This window comes from Vanacampus margaritifer, chromosome 1 (genome assembly GCF_051991255.1).
Source record: "Vanacampus margaritifer isolate UIUO_Vmar chromosome 1, RoL_Vmar_1.0, whole genome shotgun sequence".
NCBI lineage: Eukaryota > Metazoa > Chordata > Actinopteri > Syngnathiformes > Syngnathidae > Vanacampus > Vanacampus margaritifer.
This window is the reverse complement of record NC_135432.1, coordinates 25300117-25319739: the sequence shown is the minus strand read 5'-3', so window position 1 is coordinate 25319739 and position 19623 is coordinate 25300117. Positions and strand designations below refer to the sequence as shown.

At 39.1% G+C, this 19623-nt stretch overlaps 3 protein-coding genes across 4 annotated transcripts in view; 1 reads left to right on the top strand and 2 right to left on the bottom strand.

The window, feature by feature from the left end:
* Nucleotides 1-838, bottom strand: part of pex14 (peroxisomal biogenesis factor 14) — a 63598-nt gene extending 62760 nt beyond the window's left edge. The window contains exon 1 of the mRNA XM_077542572.1: nt 601-838. The gene's annotated coding sequence lies outside the window, so the exon portion shown is untranslated. The remainder of the gene's footprint in view (nt 1-600) is intronic.
* Nucleotides 100-5399, top strand: dffa (DNA fragmentation factor, alpha polypeptide). Its single transcript, XM_077542584.1, has 6 exons — nt 100-282; nt 1863-2021; nt 2119-2279; nt 2449-2656; nt 3139-3257; nt 4122-5399. The coding sequence occupies exons 1-6, from the start codon at nt 189-191 to the stop codon at nt 4347-4349; spliced, it is 969 nt and encodes a 322-aa protein (XP_077398710.1). The 5' UTR covers nt 100-188; the 3' UTR covers nt 4350-5399.
* Nucleotides 5400-6153: 754 nt separating this feature from the next.
* masp2 (MBL associated serine protease 2) lies at nt 6154-14270 on the bottom strand. 2 transcript variants are annotated; one of them, XM_077542600.1, is made up of 6 exons: nt 14159-14270; nt 13861-14021; nt 13623-13800; nt 11869-12000; nt 7886-8082; nt 6154-7706 (listed from the first exon to the last, which is right to left on the bottom strand). In XM_077542600.1, the coding sequence occupies exons 2-6, from the start codon at nt 13960-13962 to the stop codon at nt 7527-7529; spliced, it is 789 nt and encodes a 262-aa protein (XP_077398726.1). In that variant the 5' UTR covers nt 13963-14021; nt 14159-14270; the 3' UTR covers nt 6154-7526. The 2 variants fall into 2 exon arrangements, with proteins under 2 accessions (XP_077398726.1, XP_077398717.1); XM_077542591.1 differs by having other exon boundaries at nt 13861-14083; nt 14159-14249.
* Nucleotides 14271-19623: the final 5353 nt, after the last annotated feature.

Sequence of the window (19623 nt, the reverse complement as noted above, 5' to 3'; positions counted from 1 at the left end):
ATATAATTCTTTTGGGGAAAAAAGTTTTGGGGAAAGTGTTCGGTGGTGTGCATAAGCAAAAAGACTACACATCCCAGAGTCCTCATCGTCTAAGCTGTTCCCGTATTCGAAACTGCCAACTGTACTGACTCCTGAGAGCTGTCTCCTGCTGTCTTATTAATCTTAATAGTTGGACGTTTCTGCGCATAATGGCGGATCGAAGGCCGTGTAAGGTGTGCAATTTTACACGCCAGAAGTCATATGGCTTGGTTGTTCCTTCGCTTGAAGAGCTGAAGGTAAAAGGTGAGATGATACACATTTTAAACACAACTATGTTGATGCTTATCTTGGTATAATAACCTGTGTACGTCGATCTGAGTACAAATACCAATTGTACCAGTACTTTACATGAATGAGGCTGTGATTCACATTTATCTATTCGATTTAAAAATAAGTAGTATATATCCTGTATTCAAGTGTTAGTACTAAACAGACGTCTCAGCCACTGCCAATTGGCCACTTCAACTTATCTCACATGACCAAGAACTGGCTTTTGGTTTAGCAACATTTCTAGCGTGCTGAAACTTGCAAAGGGTGATGTGAAACGAGTCAAGAAGATACCTCCCTCCTGTCGTCTCATTCCTTAAATGCTAGTCACCACCAGGCGTTGGCCAAAACAAAAGATTTGCTGTTGTTCACTAACTACACTTTGGGGTTGGGGTCAACTCAATCTTATATTTTTACAGAGCCAAGCCTCTCCTTATGTAAAGTATGTTTGCACTGGTCAAAACATTAGCCAAGTAAGCTTGCATAACCATGCATCTATCAATCCATTTTCTATAGCGCTTGACTTCATTAGGGTGCAAGGTGAGCTCAGCTGCAGCCTATCATAGTTGACTTTGGGCAAGAGGCAGGGTACACCCTGGATGGTTCGCAGTCAATCAAATAAACAACTATTCACACTCACCTCACTTATGTGGCTAATTGAGTATCTTCAATGAGCCAACATGCATGTTTTGGGAATGTGGGGAAAAACACACAGGCATGAAGAGAGCATGTAGATGCCACACAAGAGGGCCGTAGCCAAAATTCGAACCTGAAACCTCAGAACTCAACTCCACTATATTTACAGAGCACTTATAAACATCCACCGCTGCATCCAAAGTGCTACACATCAAGCAAAAAATACAACATACAACAAGACAGTTAAAGCAATAAATTAATAACATAAAAACTGTAAATGCCACAAAACACTAAAACAATACCGAGTCTAATTATGAGTCAAAAGCCTAAGAATAAATATGAGTTTTAAGACGAGTTTTAAAGATGGGGAAAGAGAGGCCTTGTCTAACTTCTAGCGGGAAGTAAGGGCTGTAAAGCAGATATTATAACCACTATACAGTACCATTTGTAAAAAGATCTTTTTTCTTTTTATCATAGTATTTGCATTGTATTATATTTAAAACTAAAGGGTTTTGCAACGCATGTGTATGGTACAAAAAAAATGCATTTTGAGAAGCTTGTCGTAATACACTAACAACATGTAGTCAAATCGCTCATGTTATCATTTTTGTTTAATTTCATTTTTAGCTTTATTATATATTATATTTAGTGCATTCAAACTTGTATACTGTACAGTAAATTTAATTAGCAATTGCACTATATTACCTTAATCTGAAAAACACAGAGAAGGAATTTTAAATGGCAAAATCATTCTCTTGATGTTGACTTTATAAAACTTTTTTTTTTTTCTTTCTTTCCAAATACATTAAACCATGCATTTCGGTGTTTGATCAGTACAGTATGTCCACAGCTGAAATAATAATAAAAAGGCATTATTGAGCTGAATTAATCATCATTCATGCCTGATCATTGCATTCCAGGAAGTGAGTTTCTTGGTTTTACGCCACATAACCCAGTCACAGTAGTCTTAGAAGACGATGGGACAATAGTCGAAGATGAGGCCTACTTTTGGTGTTTACCCTTAAACACAAAGTTCATGCTGCTGCATGAAAAGGAGACATGGTCGCCGCTTCGCAGGGGTGAGCATATTTCATTCGGCTTCAATTTTATATCTATATGTTGTTGATTTTTCAATTGGATAGTATCCTGTACACTTCTTTATGCCTCGCCGTGTAGTTGATGGTGGCACAGCGTGGATGGCGAGGGATTCCGTGATTCTTGAGAGCGACGTTGTAGACGCTCAATCAGCCCAGAGTACTTCGCCATGGTTGGACTTGGCCTTGCAGTTGAAACAGGACCTGGCCAGCATCATCCTCATGTGTGAAGAAGACTTACAGGTGCCAGAATTAGTCACGTTTGTCACTGGATATATATATTTTTTTAAATCAAAGAGCAAGTAAAGTCCTTCTCTTTGAGTTATCTGTAAAAGCCAAACAAACACTGCCTTCCATTATTTGTCATCTAAATGAGTACTTTATGTAAAATCAGTGTCACATGTTGTTCCAGTGCTTAGTGGACGTCCCTTGCCCTGAGCTAGCTTCTGCTCTCGGCTTCCAAGAAAAGAAAGCTGAGAACTTTCAGGAGACACTGCAGAGGGTTTTGGACCGTCGGGAGGAGGAGAGGCAATCGAAGGAGTTGCTCCAACTCTTTGTCAAAACAGTAGCGAAAGAAGACGGGCAGTCGCAAGAGGAGACCAGGCGGCCCAGCGAGGGAGGTATGTTGAAAGTATATTATTTTTTATAATTCATATCTCTTGGTGGTAACACAACGGCCACACAGTCTGTGTGCGAATGTCGGCTGAGGCCTTCCTGAAGTTGGCATGTTCTCCCCCATGCTTTCATGGGTTTTCCCCGGGTACTCCGTTATTTTTCCACATTCCAAAATATGCATGTTCAGTAGATTGAGAACTTTAATTGTCCATAGGTGTGAGTTGAAGTGTGGATAGTTGAATAACTTAAATCTGTTTATATTCCCATTCATCCATAGTTTTATAAGTGGCCTGTAACAGACTGGCATTTATTAGGTTTTATTTACTTTGTATTTTAGGAAAGTCACACTGATGCCAGTAGCCACTAGGTGGAACTGTTGTCACAGTTGAATAGTCTGATCCCCTTGAAGCAATTGACTCGTATGGTGCTAAAGAACCTCTGAGAGCCCCTACTTGTATTTATTCCATTTATATTTCAATTACTGTAGGTGCTGATGTGCCTGATGGGATGGAGTTGGATCAAGCATCTGGATTCAATTCCAGGACTTTGATGGTTTTGAAAGGCAAAACAAGCCCGGAGACCAGGCTGTCCACTGAAGATCTCCAGGTAACGCACTGCCTTCATTTTGCACCTTTATTTTCGCTTTCCTGAACATTACAAGCAACAATATTACACGGTTGAGGTAGTGGTTAAACACGCTCTTGTACTATAATAGAAATGGGAGTAATCATTTTTACAGACAAATTGTAACCATCATAAGATATGTTGTTGCATCCAGGTTGTTGTTTTTTTTTTAACATTAACTGTCATACAAGTCTAAAAATAAGTTCATACTGTTCATATTAATATGTTAAAAACCAACACTTAAGCCTTGACAATCTTCTTCTTAATAATGACACTTTTCAGTTTTCAAAAACAGATGTGATAACGTGATACTGCCAGCTACAAATTGTAGTAGGCGGTCCCAAACAGACTGCACCGATACATTATGGGTACCCTAAATCACTTCTAGTCGCTCACTGGGTGCCGCCTGCCGCGTCCTTAATGAGTTTTTACAAGTTTAGCATTAAGAAGGAGTCCTTCTACTCCTTGTCTGCGTTTCAATTGCGTCTTTTTCTCCACTGAATCATTAAATGCTGCTTCTAATGATTTACTTTAGAGTATTTCACGCATTGATTGAGGTAGCCCTCTTGTGTAGGGAAAAATGGACCACCCCAAATTGAAGTGGATAGGGCGAAATCCATCTGTGGCTAACCAAGAAGACTGAAGCCAAAAATAGGCTTTTGATTGTCGAAAATGAAAACCTGCATCCTTATACGGTCTCTGTACTGACTGTTCATAAGATGTGCTTCTATCTTAAGGCATGTTGTCCAAAGTAGGAATTGTACAACTTCAGGCACGTCCAACTTGAGAGGTTGATTTGTATTGTTGATGCATTTCTATTCAAATGTACCACTTTCTGTTTTAAAGGCGGTGGTGGCCAAAGGGGCGGAAGCTATGCAGCAGGTGCTAGGCTGGGACAAAGTCAGGACAACGACGCTGCTTCAATACTGCGAGTCAGAGCTGAAGCGACGTCTTCAGCAGATCCAGGCCGTGCAGTCTTTGAGGGGTAACATGCCACAGGGGGACAGGAGCCAGCCGTCTAATGAGAACCACGACGAGGAGAGCAAAGCAACGTCACCTCACAGTGGGAAATAGTCCGTTACCTTACCTGAGCAAAGACTCCAAAGTGCTTACGCTGACCGCCTCAGGGCCGGCAAAATGAATTTGCCCTGGCTTACTGATACTATTTTTACCGCTGGATCTTGTATAAATGTCAACAAAGTTGGCGTTTGTAGCGTTTGGTTTCAAACAACTTAGATGCTTTTGCCGCAAGCAGAAGTGTAGGGCTTTGCACAAGTCGTGATTTTATCAAACATCTGACAATCACATATTCATTATTTGGATGAAAACAAGCTGCTGTGGAAAGAACATCACATGCATTCACATTTTTATTCACTGTGAATCCACTTTATTACTTGGATAACAGCTGACTTGTTGCTTTTAATGTGGAGAAAATGAGCTCAGAGACTCAGATGCAGATGTATTTTTCTTGTTTTTCTTCATTTTTTTGATTGAGGCCAGTCTTTAAATATTACGTTTTTGTTGTCATATCCTGGTAACTGGCTGTTTATTTTCCAATAAGTCCGTAGAGAGCTCTATTCCAATAATCGCAGACTATCTATGGACTCTTCAGTGTCTTCAATTAACCTCACATCCATATTTTGGAATGTGCGAGGAAAACAGAGTACCAAGAGGAAAACCCATGTGAGCACCGGAAGAACTTGCAATCTGCACACAGGAGGCCTTGAGCTAAGAATCCAACTCAGAACTTGGACTGTGAGGCAGACGTAACACTTTCCAACTGAACTGATTCCGATCAACCTCTTGAAATATGGCAATTTTGTGGCAATAGAAGCATAATAATTTTAATCAGAGCTTGGGTGGGTGCGGTCACTCCTGTGTTGTTGGTTTGATTTCCATGTAATGACTTTTTCTTGTCAAGTTTTTGTGCAAAGTCATATAGCTGACTGAGTGAGTGACAGAAATGCAGCACAAGATCTGTCTGCGAGCAATTATATTTCCAACAAACAACATAGGCCGTTTGCGCTGACACTCTGTCGAAAGCCTGACCCTGCTAGAGATAGCGTTACAGTTGAGTACACAGACTAATTTATCATTTTCCTAATAAAGACTTAGACAAGATAAGATGTTCTTCATTTCATATATGCAAAAGCTTCATTGCCCACGGCCAGCCAGCAATCCTGAGTAACAAAGACGCATCTTTGAGGTATGTAAAGCCAACGCAAGGCTTAGGAGACACGTGATGCAGGTCCATGTGAGTCATATAAGACATGATCTTCTTTCCAGTGCACAGAGCACATAGTGCATTTGTTTTTTTCACAAGGGTGAGCCTACTCACACTGCGGTCACTGAGTTTGTTCCTAAGTATTTAGATTTGTGTGACGTATACGGCATGGTGCGTTAAAGCTAGGACTCTCACTTGACTTTCTGTCATATGCAATCTGAAAGAATTGAAACGGTTTATGCTTGTATTTTGAATGTAAAATGATGACATATTTTATACAGTGGAACACTTGAAACTGATTTTTGTGGAGGGAAATATGCCAAGAATGTGTCAAAAATAAAAACTTGGGAATTCAAGCCTCCATGGATGATGTCACAGGCGACCACTGAAAGGCACCAGTGATGATAATTAAGAAAATAATGAAGCTATACAGTTGTACTACATATGCACATCTCTCTCGACTCATGTCCACTTCAACCTCAGAAAATATCAAAACAATTGCCACAATATTTTTTATTTTATAGGTACTATTAAGCCTTTTTCTCACCATACAGTTAGCTCATACGTTTACATACCCCTAGGTATGTACGTAAATTTATAAGCACAACGGTGGCTATGGTGCTATGGTAAATCAAAACATGTCACACTACTGCATTTTCTATGGAGAAATGTTTTAATAAATTAGAACTTGAAAGTCAACCTGCATCACAGAACAGAGTGTGTTTGTCTGGAAGGGGAAAAAACTAGTGTCGAAAGCCGTCCGAAAAATTTAAAAGAACAATTTTTAATCAGTGGAACCTTCCCTGCCTGTATTTCTTCAATACATTCATGCATATGATGCAGACAAGAAGCATGTTGGTAGCATGCTACTGCTGGACATCTTAATGGGTGTCATGGTGGGCGTAATTCCTGTGGAATTAGATCCGACTGGGTTGCTGTGGGAGCAGCCGATTGTGTCGGGAATTGGGATTACACATTTCAAAATGTAGTCTGAAAGTGCAAACAACATGTTTGCATTGTGAGCAACCATGACCAGAGGGCTTTAAAGATCATTTTTGTTGTTAAAGAATTAATTGTATAATGCGTGCCATATTTATTCCATTCACATTGATCAAACTTCAATGTGGTTTACTCTCAAAACAAAATTATCCATTGAGATCAATTATGCAGTATTTTGAATAATATGTTCTACTGTTGCTATCATAAGAGCCTTAGTACCTACTAACTGAACTCTACCTTATGTTAACAAGTGACAAGCATAGCCGCTATCACAAGATGTCGCAGTCTACATCTGCAGCCAGTAATATATTTGTTGAAAAATCCCAAACAGAGTCACATGCGCAACACCAGTGCCATGCCATTTAAAACAAAATTATATGAAGCAGCATAACGGTTACTATGCTGATTTGTCATAATGTTGGCCTATTTTCTGCATTATTCACAGAAGAAGCCATAAAAAGAAATGACTAAATCAATACAAGGGTACTTCGTTGGCACCTTAACACTCTTACGTGTGCTCCTTTGCTCCACTTGTTGGGCAAAGACAGATGAAATGTTAGTGAGCAAGTGCAAAAGTGACAAATCAGAAGCAATTTCATAGTGGTGGAGCACAATATAATAACTGTTTTGACAGATAAGTACAGCTGGAATTAGGTAGGAAGAAACTGCATAATGTATGAAGGTTAAAAGAGTAGCTTTCACAGATCCTTGGCTCCTAGACTTTCTTTTTTTTTGTCCTGAATTGATTGTCTGGGCATTAAATGAATCTTTGTCGTTGGCTTAAACAAATCACTATATGATTGACTCATTCACATTGAGGAACCATGGTAGGCTTATATATATATATATATATATAAAGCCGTCATGTAACATTTTATTTTAACTATGGTCTCAGTTGTATCATAGCGTTTTTCTTCATTCTAACAAAATCGGGAAGATAAAATGTCACTGCACCAAAAATGTTTGTCTACATTACTTACGTATGTGAAGACTATTATTGTAAGCTCTGTTATTTTTGTTCTACAAACTCAAGTTTCGGTTTTAGCAAGGGTCGCAGACTTCATACCCGTGTACTTGATCCTCCATCCTTTGTTTTTCCCACTTGAATCCGACCTGAATGCAACATGCACTTGGTGACTTCCGGTTTGGATGTGGTCTGGTGTTGTCGATCCGCAAAACGGTCCGTACTCTCGTCCGGCCGTCCAAATCTTCCAAATAACAAGCAGCGAGGGTGATTTATGAAACACACAACTGCTGCTAAATATGCAGTAAACCACGTGGCCCAACAGTACATCACCTTAGCGGGGCTTAGACAGCGACAGACTGCCTACACACGCATGAGGACGAATACATTGTTGGGTCACTGCTTGCAAGTCACATGACTAACCTTCAACATATCGTATGGACAGGGGACGTCCGGGTGTCCCTCTATATCAAAAGGCTCCATAAAGTCCAGGATTATTTTGTAGCCGTCTGGAAGACGGATGGTGTGGTTGCAGTGACTCATGGGCGGATATGGGCTTGGGTAGCCTGGACTTGTCAAATGTCCAGACTGATTGGTCAACATCTGGCTGAGGCACGGCACTGTTAACATACAAAATACAAACATACTGCTGTGTTAGTTAGTTAGTTACATTTGTATTCAAATACTTCCATGAGTCCGAATTTTTTAGTTTCGGTATATTAATACGTTTTGCCCCAGCCCATCGCACTAAAGTCTAATAAATAAAAACAGTTGGGTCAAAAATAACCCAACTATGGGTTAAAAAAAAAAAGTACCGATCCTCTACTTGGGTCGACTTGTCAAATCGACCCAAGTAGAGGATTGTCCATTTTTTACCCATAGTTGGGTTATTTTTGACCCAACTGTTTTTAGAGTGTAGGTGGTGAGCACAGGGCAAGGGGGGTCAACAGTATCTCTTTGGGCTGTACTCAACCGAGCCCCATGGCTGCAGACCCATTCACCAGGAGTTCAGCATGGAGCCCAAAACATACATAGAATCTTTTAATTTAAATCTGGTAATTTGATTCTGCCTGTTAGCGAGAGCCACCACACCGATATAACTTATATTGCTGCTTCTGTATTTGACATTTTGTAACTAATGGTTGTGTTTTTATAGTCAGGAACCCAGTTGCTGCCAGCAGGATCGAGTAGACCACATCAAATGACACCTTACAGTCACCAATTCCTCAACATTCACTTCCAATGGGCACTAAGGGTTAATATTCGAAATCACTGCATGCTTGTTGGTTAACATTCTAGGCCCCTCCTTTGGCTTCTGGGTGGCGGCTGCGTTTCGACCGTTTCCTGGGCCTCTTGGGGGTGCTGCGTTGGGGTGCGCTCTCTGGTGTCCAGGGAAGTGCCTCCCCGGCACGGTCCCTCGCTACGTGCCTGCCGACTCAGTTCGGGGTGGGTGGGCCTCCGGGGTGCCCCGTGGTTCCCTCTCCCCTACCCCTTCCCCGCCTTACCGCCTCTCCTTCCTTGCCTCCCCCAGCTCATCCTCCTCCGCCTCCCGGTTCCTTCTCCCTTGTCACCCTTCCTCCTCGTCCCCCCTCTTCCTGCTGCCCTGACGCCGCCCCTCCCCCTTCTTTTTGTCTCGTGGTGGGCTGTGGTGGGTGGGGGTGGGGGGGAGTGGGGGCTGTGGGTTGGTGGGGTACCTGGTGGGCCTGTCGTGCCCCGTTCTGCTGCGTTGGGCTGGGGGCGCGGGCCGTCTTGGGGTGGGGGGCGCTCCAGTCGGTGACCCCCACGGAGGCCGGGGGTTGTCCCTTGGCGCTGCCGAGGCCTAGGGGGCCCTGGGGAGTTGTGCTTGCCCTGTCGTGGCCGGGGTGGACGGCTCCCCTCTATGGTGGAGGTTTTTCATGCATATCAGATCCACCACACCAGCATCTACCGAAATTCTAACACAATCTGCTTCTTCCTCTGGTCGCTGAATCGGTGGAGGTTGATGTCTGTGGATCTCACTCTGCTTCATCTATCCTTCCTTCCTTTCTTCAGTTTTTCCTTTGGTCTCTTGAGGTCTCTCTAATTTGTTGGAATTTATTTATATGCTTCTGAAATTGGTGAAAGATTCTGGTTTGTAATCCTGTGTGTAGTAGGTGGTGTCTGGTCGGTGCGGGATTTCACTTTTCTCTCTTTTCTTTGATCACTGCTCGGGTCTCCTGACAACTTCACGACTCGGGATTCTGAAGTATTCGGTTTAGGTGAAGGGTATGGGATTTTTAATAGGATTCAGATGAATTAATTAGCACAAACTCACACTCACACACACACACACACACACACACACACACACACACACACATTGCCACACGCACACACAAAGAGAGAGAGAGAGAGAGAGAGAGAGAGAGAGAGAGAGAGAGCAATGATGACGACATGTTGTATTGGTAAGATTACCAAATGAACAATACTGAGCTCGCTCAAAAAAGAAACAACAAAAAACAAAACAAAAACAAAAAAGCATCAAGCCCCACTTCCAGGCCAGGTTCCAGAGGGTGAGGTCGAAAACGAGGTTCAAAATTTGTGTTCATCACAGGATGTTCTTGAGCTGTGCTCAAGTTTTTGGGTCAAGATTAACTTCCAAAATCCCAGACTTTCAAGTTACCGATACACTGTCATCCATCAATTTCAAGAGACATACCTTTGCTCCAAGGTAAGCAACGTTCGTAAAAATAATGGTATGCTGTTGCTAGCTTAGTGAACCAAAGTGAGTGAGGCCCACTTACAATCTATGGTATAAGCATGTTTAGCAACCTAAGCTAATTGAGGCTCTCACAGTGCACCTATATCATAAGATAAGTTTATATATGCTTGCTTTTAAATAATTGAAATAGCAAATAGAGAACCTGACAACTTCACAGAAACAGTATTTCTCCTTAAAACGTATTTATACATTATTATGATTTTTTTTTGTTTTGCTAGAGCATACAGAAGGCTTTTATGCAGCCTCTGACCTAAAGAAGTCGCTTGAAGTATTGGTAGTTATTACAAAAAACGGCCAGCAGATGGCAGCAGGGTATAAGCGATCAACCAGGGCCATGTTGCAAAAGAAGCTCTTATCCCCAGTGTTTTAAATAGATTCGTGAATAATGATGAAACTTAGCTATATGCTAATGCTAATTGCTGCAAAATGGAAACTTGTTTTTTTTTCTGATGAAAGAAGAGACTCTAATCTTTCTTTTCTACGTTTTTATAGCAATAGAACACAATATTCTGTGGGCCTTGCAAAATCAGTCAAAATCCAGTAAAACAGCTAGGAGCGAAGGGGGTTGCTTCAGTGAAAAGGGCTGGGAGTGAATGAGTTAATATGGTTGTCCTCTTAAATATCAGTTATGTTTGGATTTGTTTTGTCTGTGCCATTTTGTTAACTTAATAGTATAGCTGCCTTACTGTATTTGTACATTTTTGAAAAATATGATAAAATACTGGTCTCTTTATTGATTTGGAAGCAGCTGGACAAAAAATTATTTGACAGTTATGCTAGTAGGATAACGATTTGTAACACTGACTTGGGAAAACAAAGGAAAGTACTGCAAATTAGACAGTAAGACAGAGTAGGTTTAAAAAGGATTTAAAGGATTAAAAATATAAGAATACATATTTAAATTGACTCCTTTTGGTGCCATAATTAATAGCACCATTAAGATTGCATCAGTGACGCAGCAAGAGTGCAGATGTTGTCCCAGACAATACAAATGAGTGTTGCAAAGAGGCTGTAATTGATATAATTAGCAAAATCTGTGGGCAGATAATCTTTTTTTGTCTGTTCATTTCATGATTTATTTTGTCTCCCTTCTTCCTCCTCCAGCAAAAAATGATCAAGTCAAGGCACGTCAAATCAGTAATTGTGATGTATTACCTCATGTCAGCACACTATTAGTGTTGCGCACAGGTATAAATTTTTAATACCAATTTGAAGTTGCTTCTCCCTTGAGAATCAACAGTAATTAGACTTGTCTTGGCAGTTGGCAGAGATCAAATGCTTTATGCAGTTTGACTGTAAAAATCTCTCAGCGCATGCCGGCTGGAATGGAATCTGCACCTTTTAGAAATGGTTGTTATAATTAATGATCTGTTTTGGGTGGGGGTGGGTGGGGGGCAAAGGCAGAGTATACTTTGGACTAGTCCTCGAGGCAGTGCACACAGCATATTAGAGACATACAACCATTCGCACCATCACAGATGGGAGACTGAACCCACACTGCCGCCGCGGTGGAGAGAGTGAACATACACCATCAGTGGCACTAGCAATGTAATTTAATTATTACTTACTGGTTAATTACAGGAGCCTATGCATCTCCTTTTACCATTTTTTTGTCTAATTATGTTCACTACTAAAGTTGTATTGAATCAGATTTCATCTTGCTCACCTGTACAAGATCTTTTGTTGAGATGGAGAAGATATCCTGGCTTGCATGTGCAATAATACCCACCGATGTAATTGTGACAGAAATGGTCGCACGTTCTCTCCTCGTGCATACTGGATCGACACTCATTGATGTCTGCAGAAGACAGTACAATCAGAGGGAACGCATCATGCCGTGAGATTGTCATGGTCTAAGTGGTTATCTGATTGTTATCTGGTTAATTGATTGTATAAGACTGGTGGTAATTGGAGGTTGAGAGTCAAGTCTGCAGCAAATTCTCAGGTAATATGTCATTTGTTTGTGATATCCAATTAAAAAGGGAATTTAAATTGGACAAAAGAATCTCAAAACTTATCTGGATAACAAGACAGGTTATCATATAGGTCATTTACTCTTTGAGACTCAACTAATGAGCACAGGTGTTTTTTACACTATCCTCATGAAATGATTACTAGTCTGTAGTCATTCACTTTGTGGTAAAGGGAACACTTACACGTACTGACTTTAAATACAAAGATGCAAGGAGAATACCGTAGTGTCTATTATGGCCTTGAAAAAATGGCATTACATATTTTAACAATCTATATTAATCTATGGTAGACAGTACACCTCTCTCATTCAGATATGAGTGTAGTTCCTGAACCAACTGATTCCAACTGGGAAATATATCCAGTTAAACCCTTCTGCCTTTAAAAAGAGATTACAGTAATGTTAAGTTTTGATTGACGCTGTCAGAGATATACTGATTTATATGTTAATTTGGGGAGTTTGTTTATTTCTTTATTTATTTATTGGGGGCGGGATAATATTCCTTTTTTTACTCACTCTGGGTTTTTTTTTAACCAGAGTTAACCAAAATAATACTTTAGTATATGCAATTCTGTAATACAGTACTGTAAAGTTTAAACTACAACCACCATAAAATAAAACAATCAATTCAAAATTATTACTTTTGTATAGGCACAATATTTGATATAGGTCCTATAGTTGCTTGGGAACTGCAGTAGTAGCCAGACTCAAATTAAAATGAGTCTAATTAATCAGGGTCTTTGTAATTAATGAATCACAATTAATTGTATTTTCATCGAATGTAAATAGACAATGCACAGTGAAATAATAACCAAGGTCTGATAATATTATTTTGCAGGCATGCCTCAGAAAAGTTATTACTTAGGGTGCAACGGTACATGTATTCATATTTGATACACCACTGTACCATACCAAGTAAAATATATGTATTGTGTGAAATTAGCATGTTTCATTTGATTACGTATATAATTTTTGGTATGCAGCTGTCCATGTTCATAGTCACTTTCTCAATGTACTTTAGTGTTGAATGTTTACAAATACGATAAACATGTATAGACTATTTTTGAGTGCAATTATATTTTCCTTTAATGCAGCCTGGGCTTCCCTGCTAAAGCTGATGCCCCCGCGACCCGACCCCGAAAAAGCGGTAGATGATGGATGGCTGGATGGATGGAATTACCATCTATACAACTGGGTCGTGACTGGTTGTTATTGTGTCAAGAACGAATGAATGGTTTAATTTTGAATTAAAAAAAATTCTAGAACTAATTACTGTAAGTAAAAAAGGTATGAGTTAATAGTCCAAGCCCAACATCAAACAGTAAATGTAATGCATAATTTTTCAAGAGATTATTTTATAATTTACAATTTGACCAGTGTAAACAGCCATATTCAAGCAAATGTGTGCCTTAAGCAAAAAAAAAAAAAGTGTCACTATTCTACATCACCTTCTGAGGTGTAAAATGCTTGGAAGCCAGTGAATCGCTCCTCGTTAGAGTAGTCGCTCCTAAAGACCACTGACATGCGGTTGCCGGCTGACAGGATGACGGTGTTCCTTGGGGTGCTTTCATCGTTCTTCTCTTCTTCCCCACAAAACCTCACAGTATCATTCCCCTCTGCCAAAACCTGTTTAGACAGGGTCAAGGCACTTCAAACCAACAATCATATTGAGTGAGAAGGCCGTACCTGAACGTAGTCGTATTCGCACAGATTTGAGGGTTCGACGCTGAAGTGGGTGAAGTAGAGTTTGACCCTGTGGCCCTGTGGGACGGTGATGTTCCACACCATGTATGTGTTGTCAGGGTATGGCTGAGGGAAGTTGGGGGTGGTAAAGTTGCCATATAAGCCTGTCATTTCCACACTCAGCGACACATGGAAGAGGCAGAGTAGAACAAATACGCAGCCACCACTATCACAATTATGTATCAGTGCAGCAGTTTTAAGAAATAATTGTTAAAGAAAAAGAAAAACAAATGACGCTCACCTGGTCATGTTTACATCAGTGCTCAAAAATGTTCACTCTCTTTGAATGGTGTCCCTCTCAGCTCAGTGCTCTCTGGGTAATTGAACCTGTGTCCTTCCCAGCTGACAGTTAGGTAAACAAAGTGCGACAGGCACATGATCAGCGTCATCATCACCCACCACCCTTGGTCACAGATGTCAGAGGCGCTAGACATCAATAATATGGTAAAACTTCGAACCTTGCAGCTTCATCACAGCTTTAAAAGTCGGAAGGAGGAATGACGGCTCATTACTGACGTTATAAAACACATTTATAAAAAGAAATGACGCCAGAAGTTAAAAGTCACTTTTTCCAATGACTCAGCACTAAATGGAATGCATTCAGTTTCCACCATATGTTTTCCAAGTAAATGTATTCTTACCCAATGGAATCAATAGCATTGCGCCCCAAAAATGATTACTCCAATCAATTGAATTTATGCGTATTTGTTATACAACATAGGTGTTTCTAGCCCAGTTTTAGTGGCGCTCAACCATCCTCTAAATTGGATCGTAGCACCCCCAACATTTGAGAGATTATTTATTTATTTCATTGTATGTTGTTTTTAAACAAGCTAGGAAAGTGTAGGCTAGAACAGAATATAGCACCCCCTGTGCCTCAAAAATGATTTGTTGCAACTAATCCCTCTCACCTATCCCTGACTGGGCTTCTGAGCACGCTATATGCACAGAGCAATACGCTGCCTTCCAGTGACATACTGTTCAGTCATGGTGCATATGTAACATTTGTTAAGTTGTACCACTCAATACCAACACACTATTATCATTACCAGTCCTCGTTTTTGCTGCAGATGATCAAATCTTAGTGTTTATGTTTTTAGGTAGGATTTAGCTGACATTTTTACTAGCTAGGAAACATTTCCAGCAGAATTGTTCTCCGTTTGAAATGGAACGGGAGAAGCTAGCTGCTGTGTCATGTAAATGTATTAATATTAAAGCCGATGTCCAACTGAGAGCTAAATAAGTGGATGCCCATTAATAAAACTTCTTATAGGATAAACAGATCATATTCAGAAAAAGCGTTTGTTTATCAATCTTATTCATTCCTATTTTGCTGTAGCCTATAAATAAAAATCATATTTACTCGCATACTTTCTCAAAAAGTGTTATGCTTCTCTTACATTAATGTAGGAATCAAATTGTGTTAAAATGTACAAAACTGTGGAAATGTCACTACTACGAATCCTCTGATCCTACAATTGTTCATTGTACAGCTATCTTTTATATGCAGATGACAGAAGAAAACGGGTAGAAGACTGGTTTAAGTTATGTTAAGACTAATATTAATGCAGAATAAGTCACTGTATTACTGTTCAAACAATAGGTCGTTTTTCATGATCTCCCAAACAACAAATAGCGATGATAGCATTGCTTTGGAGGAGGTAACAAAATGTGTAAATTGTTATTCATATGTGAAATGACTGGTTGGACTTTGATGCAAATCAGACAAGACTCACACAGCTAATTATTTCAGAGCCTGCTCACATGGGTATTAAGTAGTGGTGAGATGGTTAAATAAAAGTCCCAGAACAATGACTACGCCCCCCATTGCTTTCAGCAGATAATCTCCTTTTGTTTGGATATAATCACAGCATATCATTAGTCATATTAACAACACTTTCTAAGTGAAGCTGGAAAATACTGGATGCTTGTATGTTTGTCAACTGTGCCTGCCCAATGCTTAAAATGTAAGACTTCATTCATTACGATAACATATAGCCTATAATGGCAGAGTATGAAATGATGTCTGTTTTGATAAAATGCACATTTTGACCCAATACTCAATAGGTAAGAGCCTTTCAGCAGCACAAAGTTTCACATTTTGTAAGCGTTTAATACCCAAGCACACATTTTCCGGCCAGCAGTGAATTACTATAATTATCCACATAAACATCATTGTTAACTCCCGTTTGCAAATGACCTCTCTGATGGTGCTCTTTCAAAATGGTGCCATAAAGCTTTCCTTTTTTTCGTCATGACTGTGATGCGTGAGCTGGGGTGATGTTGAGCTGCAATGCAAGGCACGTTTTGATGGCAGATGCTCTTTTTTTCCTTCTTTTTTTTTTAATGCTATCCAGCTGCCACTCTGCCTTTGACGCTTCAGAATGTCACCCTCTGACTCTAAACAAATACTTCCTGGAAAAATATCTGCTATAGTCATAAATAATGTATTGAAGCTTTTTTATTTATTTTTGGGGGGTAATATTCAAGGCTCATTAGTCATTCGGGTCTGCCAGCTCATTTTCGTTTCCTCTGGTAGGGAAAATACATTTTGAAGTGCCAATAGGCAGCTTTTTTGTCTATCATTAGGTACTGGTTGTATGGTTATACATTGCAGTCAGCGTGATTAAATCAGTGTTTCCAATTATTTGCAGCTTTTCTCAACACTGAAAAGTTGCAAAATGCTGCTGGGTGACATGATGTTCTAATTAGCACATTTGTGACATCATAGCATTCTGTTAGATGTGTCAGCCCTTTCACACAAGCTTGCTTGTGACATACTCATCATCCAAGCTTTCACACAGATACGCTAATTATACATTGAAGTACTGTGCTGAAAATATCTTTGGCAGTCCATGCATTTGGTACCTGGGCCTTCAGTGAATACTTTTGTTTGTTTGTTTGTTGAGGACAGTGAGGACCATCTCTTAAGACGGCCACTCATATATGTATATATATTTTTTTATATATTATTTTACAAAATGCTTTATTGTTGTAAAAACCTAAATAAAAAAAATAAGTAAAAAAAGAGAAAAAAAGACTACCAAACCCACTTTATATATTCCAATATATAAATTTCCTTAAAATTACATTAAATTAATGGCAAATTTAAATTTTTCTATTTTCAAATTTCTAGTTCTGATTGTAAAACAGTCACAAGAGGCAGCTGATACTAATTTTGGTCACTGTCGTGAATAGCAATACCTTAAAATAATACCTGGTATCAGTAGGCTACTCCCCCATCCCTAAACAAAACCATCAATAACTGTTCAGAATCAATATTTATCTTATAACATGACATAAAACTAAAACATTGAAATAAAATTATTCATAATGACCAGAGATGCTAATTATTAAATATATGCTGATTGCTCTACAGATGGGTTTTGCTAGTTAAAGTTGGCCTTAATACGTTTTGCTCTGACCAACCAATCAGACAATGGAAAATGCTGACGTCACCAATGGCGAGCTGAATTGATTAGGAAGAAAATGTTCAAATTAGTGAGCAACAGTGCCTTTTCCAGGTTGTTTCACAAATGCATGGGAGGACCAGAATAGTGGTCTAACAATCAGCTTGCTAACATGTAGCATGCTAACAACGTACATATCTCCAAAATGTTCATTTGAGAACAGCCCAGAGGAAACGAAATGGACAAATGAGACGTGTTTGAAATCTCAAACACGTCTCATTGACTAGATAACAATGAGATTGGTGTGAGACCAAACTGAGACTAAGGTGTGTTGCTCCTGTGTCTCATCTTTTTCTCAGGAGCAATGTCATGCACTTAATCTCAAATGAGTCTCCTTTGGAGTTTTAGATGATATCTCAATAAGGTCTCACATATTTCTCAGTTCGCCGCTTGTGTCTTGTCTAGGTCGTCTCGTCAATTTGTTTGTACTATTAGTTCTATTGTTTTACTATATAACGCTAACTTATATATATATATATATATATATATATATATATATATATATATATATATATATATATATATATATATATAACATATTTATCTTGTATATCTTATATTATACTGTATATTACTTACATAATGTACAGTCCAAAAAATATTTTAAAGAAAGTAAAACAGAAAGTTAAAAAACAACAACACTTGTTTCTGGGAAACAATAAAATGTGGATGGCTCTGCTGAATCAGAACTGCACTACTCGCAATTCCATATCATGAAAATAAAGTTTAACCTAATTCAGAAAAAGGTAATCAATTATTAGCCATGTGATATAGTTTCACTTTTAATTTCTTCTGGAGGAGTGTTGTTGTTTTTTGTAATTGCATGCTCCTGGTTTGTTTGTTTTACACTACTACAAATACCATTGCTATTTGACAGTGTTAGTTTTATGTTAATTTTGTTTTCAGGTCCAATCAATAATTTCTGCTCAAACAATCAGACTTTGTATTTATTGTACTTAAATGTGCAAAGTATGTGCATGTCACGTGCCGGTGAGAAGTTCTTCAAAGGTAAACAGCAGTCACCAATTTTTGTTGTGATTCAAGAGTAAGTATATTATTTCCCTTTTGTTTTACATTTGATATTTTATAGCTTCATATACATTTTGGTCTTGTCTATTTGACATAGACATTGCTGTTTGTGGTTATCTAGAATTTTCCTCAGTAGTTATTCTTTTAATGCCATAATATTTAGTTAGGTGCTGTCGAGACAATCTTTTTCCATCCAACCAGAGTTTCGCTTCAATTTAATAAAACAAATAGCAAATGAATGAATAATATCTAAGTTGGATCGCTGTTTCACAGTTACGCCACAAGATGGAGCGCCATGTTTCTAGACACAGACACGCACACGCCCCGCAGAAGAAGAATCTCGAGTTGCCAACAGCCGTACTTTTGAGTCTGTGGCTGTGAGCATGAATCCAAAAGTGGCGGTGTTTCAGGTTGGTAAAATGTGCATTCAAATAAAACAAACAGAATGTGTATCACTCATTCATTTTTCACTCATGTAGCTTAGCATACGTGGTATGGATGGCTCGCTTATGTTGTTGTCTATACATAAAAAACCTTTACAATGAAAAGGTCCAAGCCCTCAGGTACTGCATTAAGAAAGCGGCGAAAGGAGGAGGAGGAAAAACGGGCCCAGGGTAAAGGCATGTAAGTTTTCCTCATGTCACGCTTATTTAAATATCCAATCATCATAAATATTCCAACATTGTTTTCTGATAAGCAGTGTACAATTCAAAAGGTAAACGGAAAGGTTTCAAACATGCTGGGGAGCACCTGAAACACACACCACCGAGAAGAGGAAGATAACAGTAAGGCTGAATTTAATTTTTTTTCACTGAGGAATGTACACACTACACTATGATTCACTTGGGCCATATGTTCAATAAAAATACAATTGTAATGCTGCACTTTTACATGCCTTTATTTATTAAAAGACACATTTTTTATTTCTGGAACTAATATCGTTATTTCAGCCAGTTAAAATATACAATATGATTCAATTGCTCTTTCAAAATGCTCCATTCCTTTAGGAGCATTTTAGGAGCTTTTTTAACCTATTCAAAACTTCATTACGAATTTTTATTTATTTATTTCATTTTTACGTAGGACTTACCTATCCATGTTTACAGTGTACATACACATTTGACCAACTGTCCTCAGCTGAAATAACATTTTGCACCACGAATGCTCTTTAAGAGAATGTGATGTCATAAATCGTATAATATTACCT

Coding starts and splice junctions, on each gene's coding strand:
- dffa (XM_077542584.1), top strand. CDS start 189: ATGGCGGATCGAAGGCCGTGTAAGGTGTGCAATTTTACACGCCAGAAG. Junction 283..1,862: donor TGAAGAGCTGAAGGTAAAAG/GTGAGATGATAC, acceptor ATTGCATTCCAG/GAAGTGAGTTTCTTGGTTTT. Junction 2,280..2,448: donor TGTGTGAAGAAGACTTACAG/GTGCCAGAATTA, acceptor ATGTTGTTCCAG/TGCTTAGTGGACGTCCCTTG.
- masp2 (XM_077542591.1), bottom strand. Junction 13,801..13,860: donor GCGAATACGACTACGTTCAG/GTACGGCCTTCT, acceptor CTGTCTAAACAG/GTTTTGGCAGAGGGGAATGA. Junction 8,083..11,868: donor CAACAAAAGATCTTGTACAG/GTGAGCAAGATG, acceptor GTATGTTAACAG/TGCCGTGCCTCAGCCAGATG.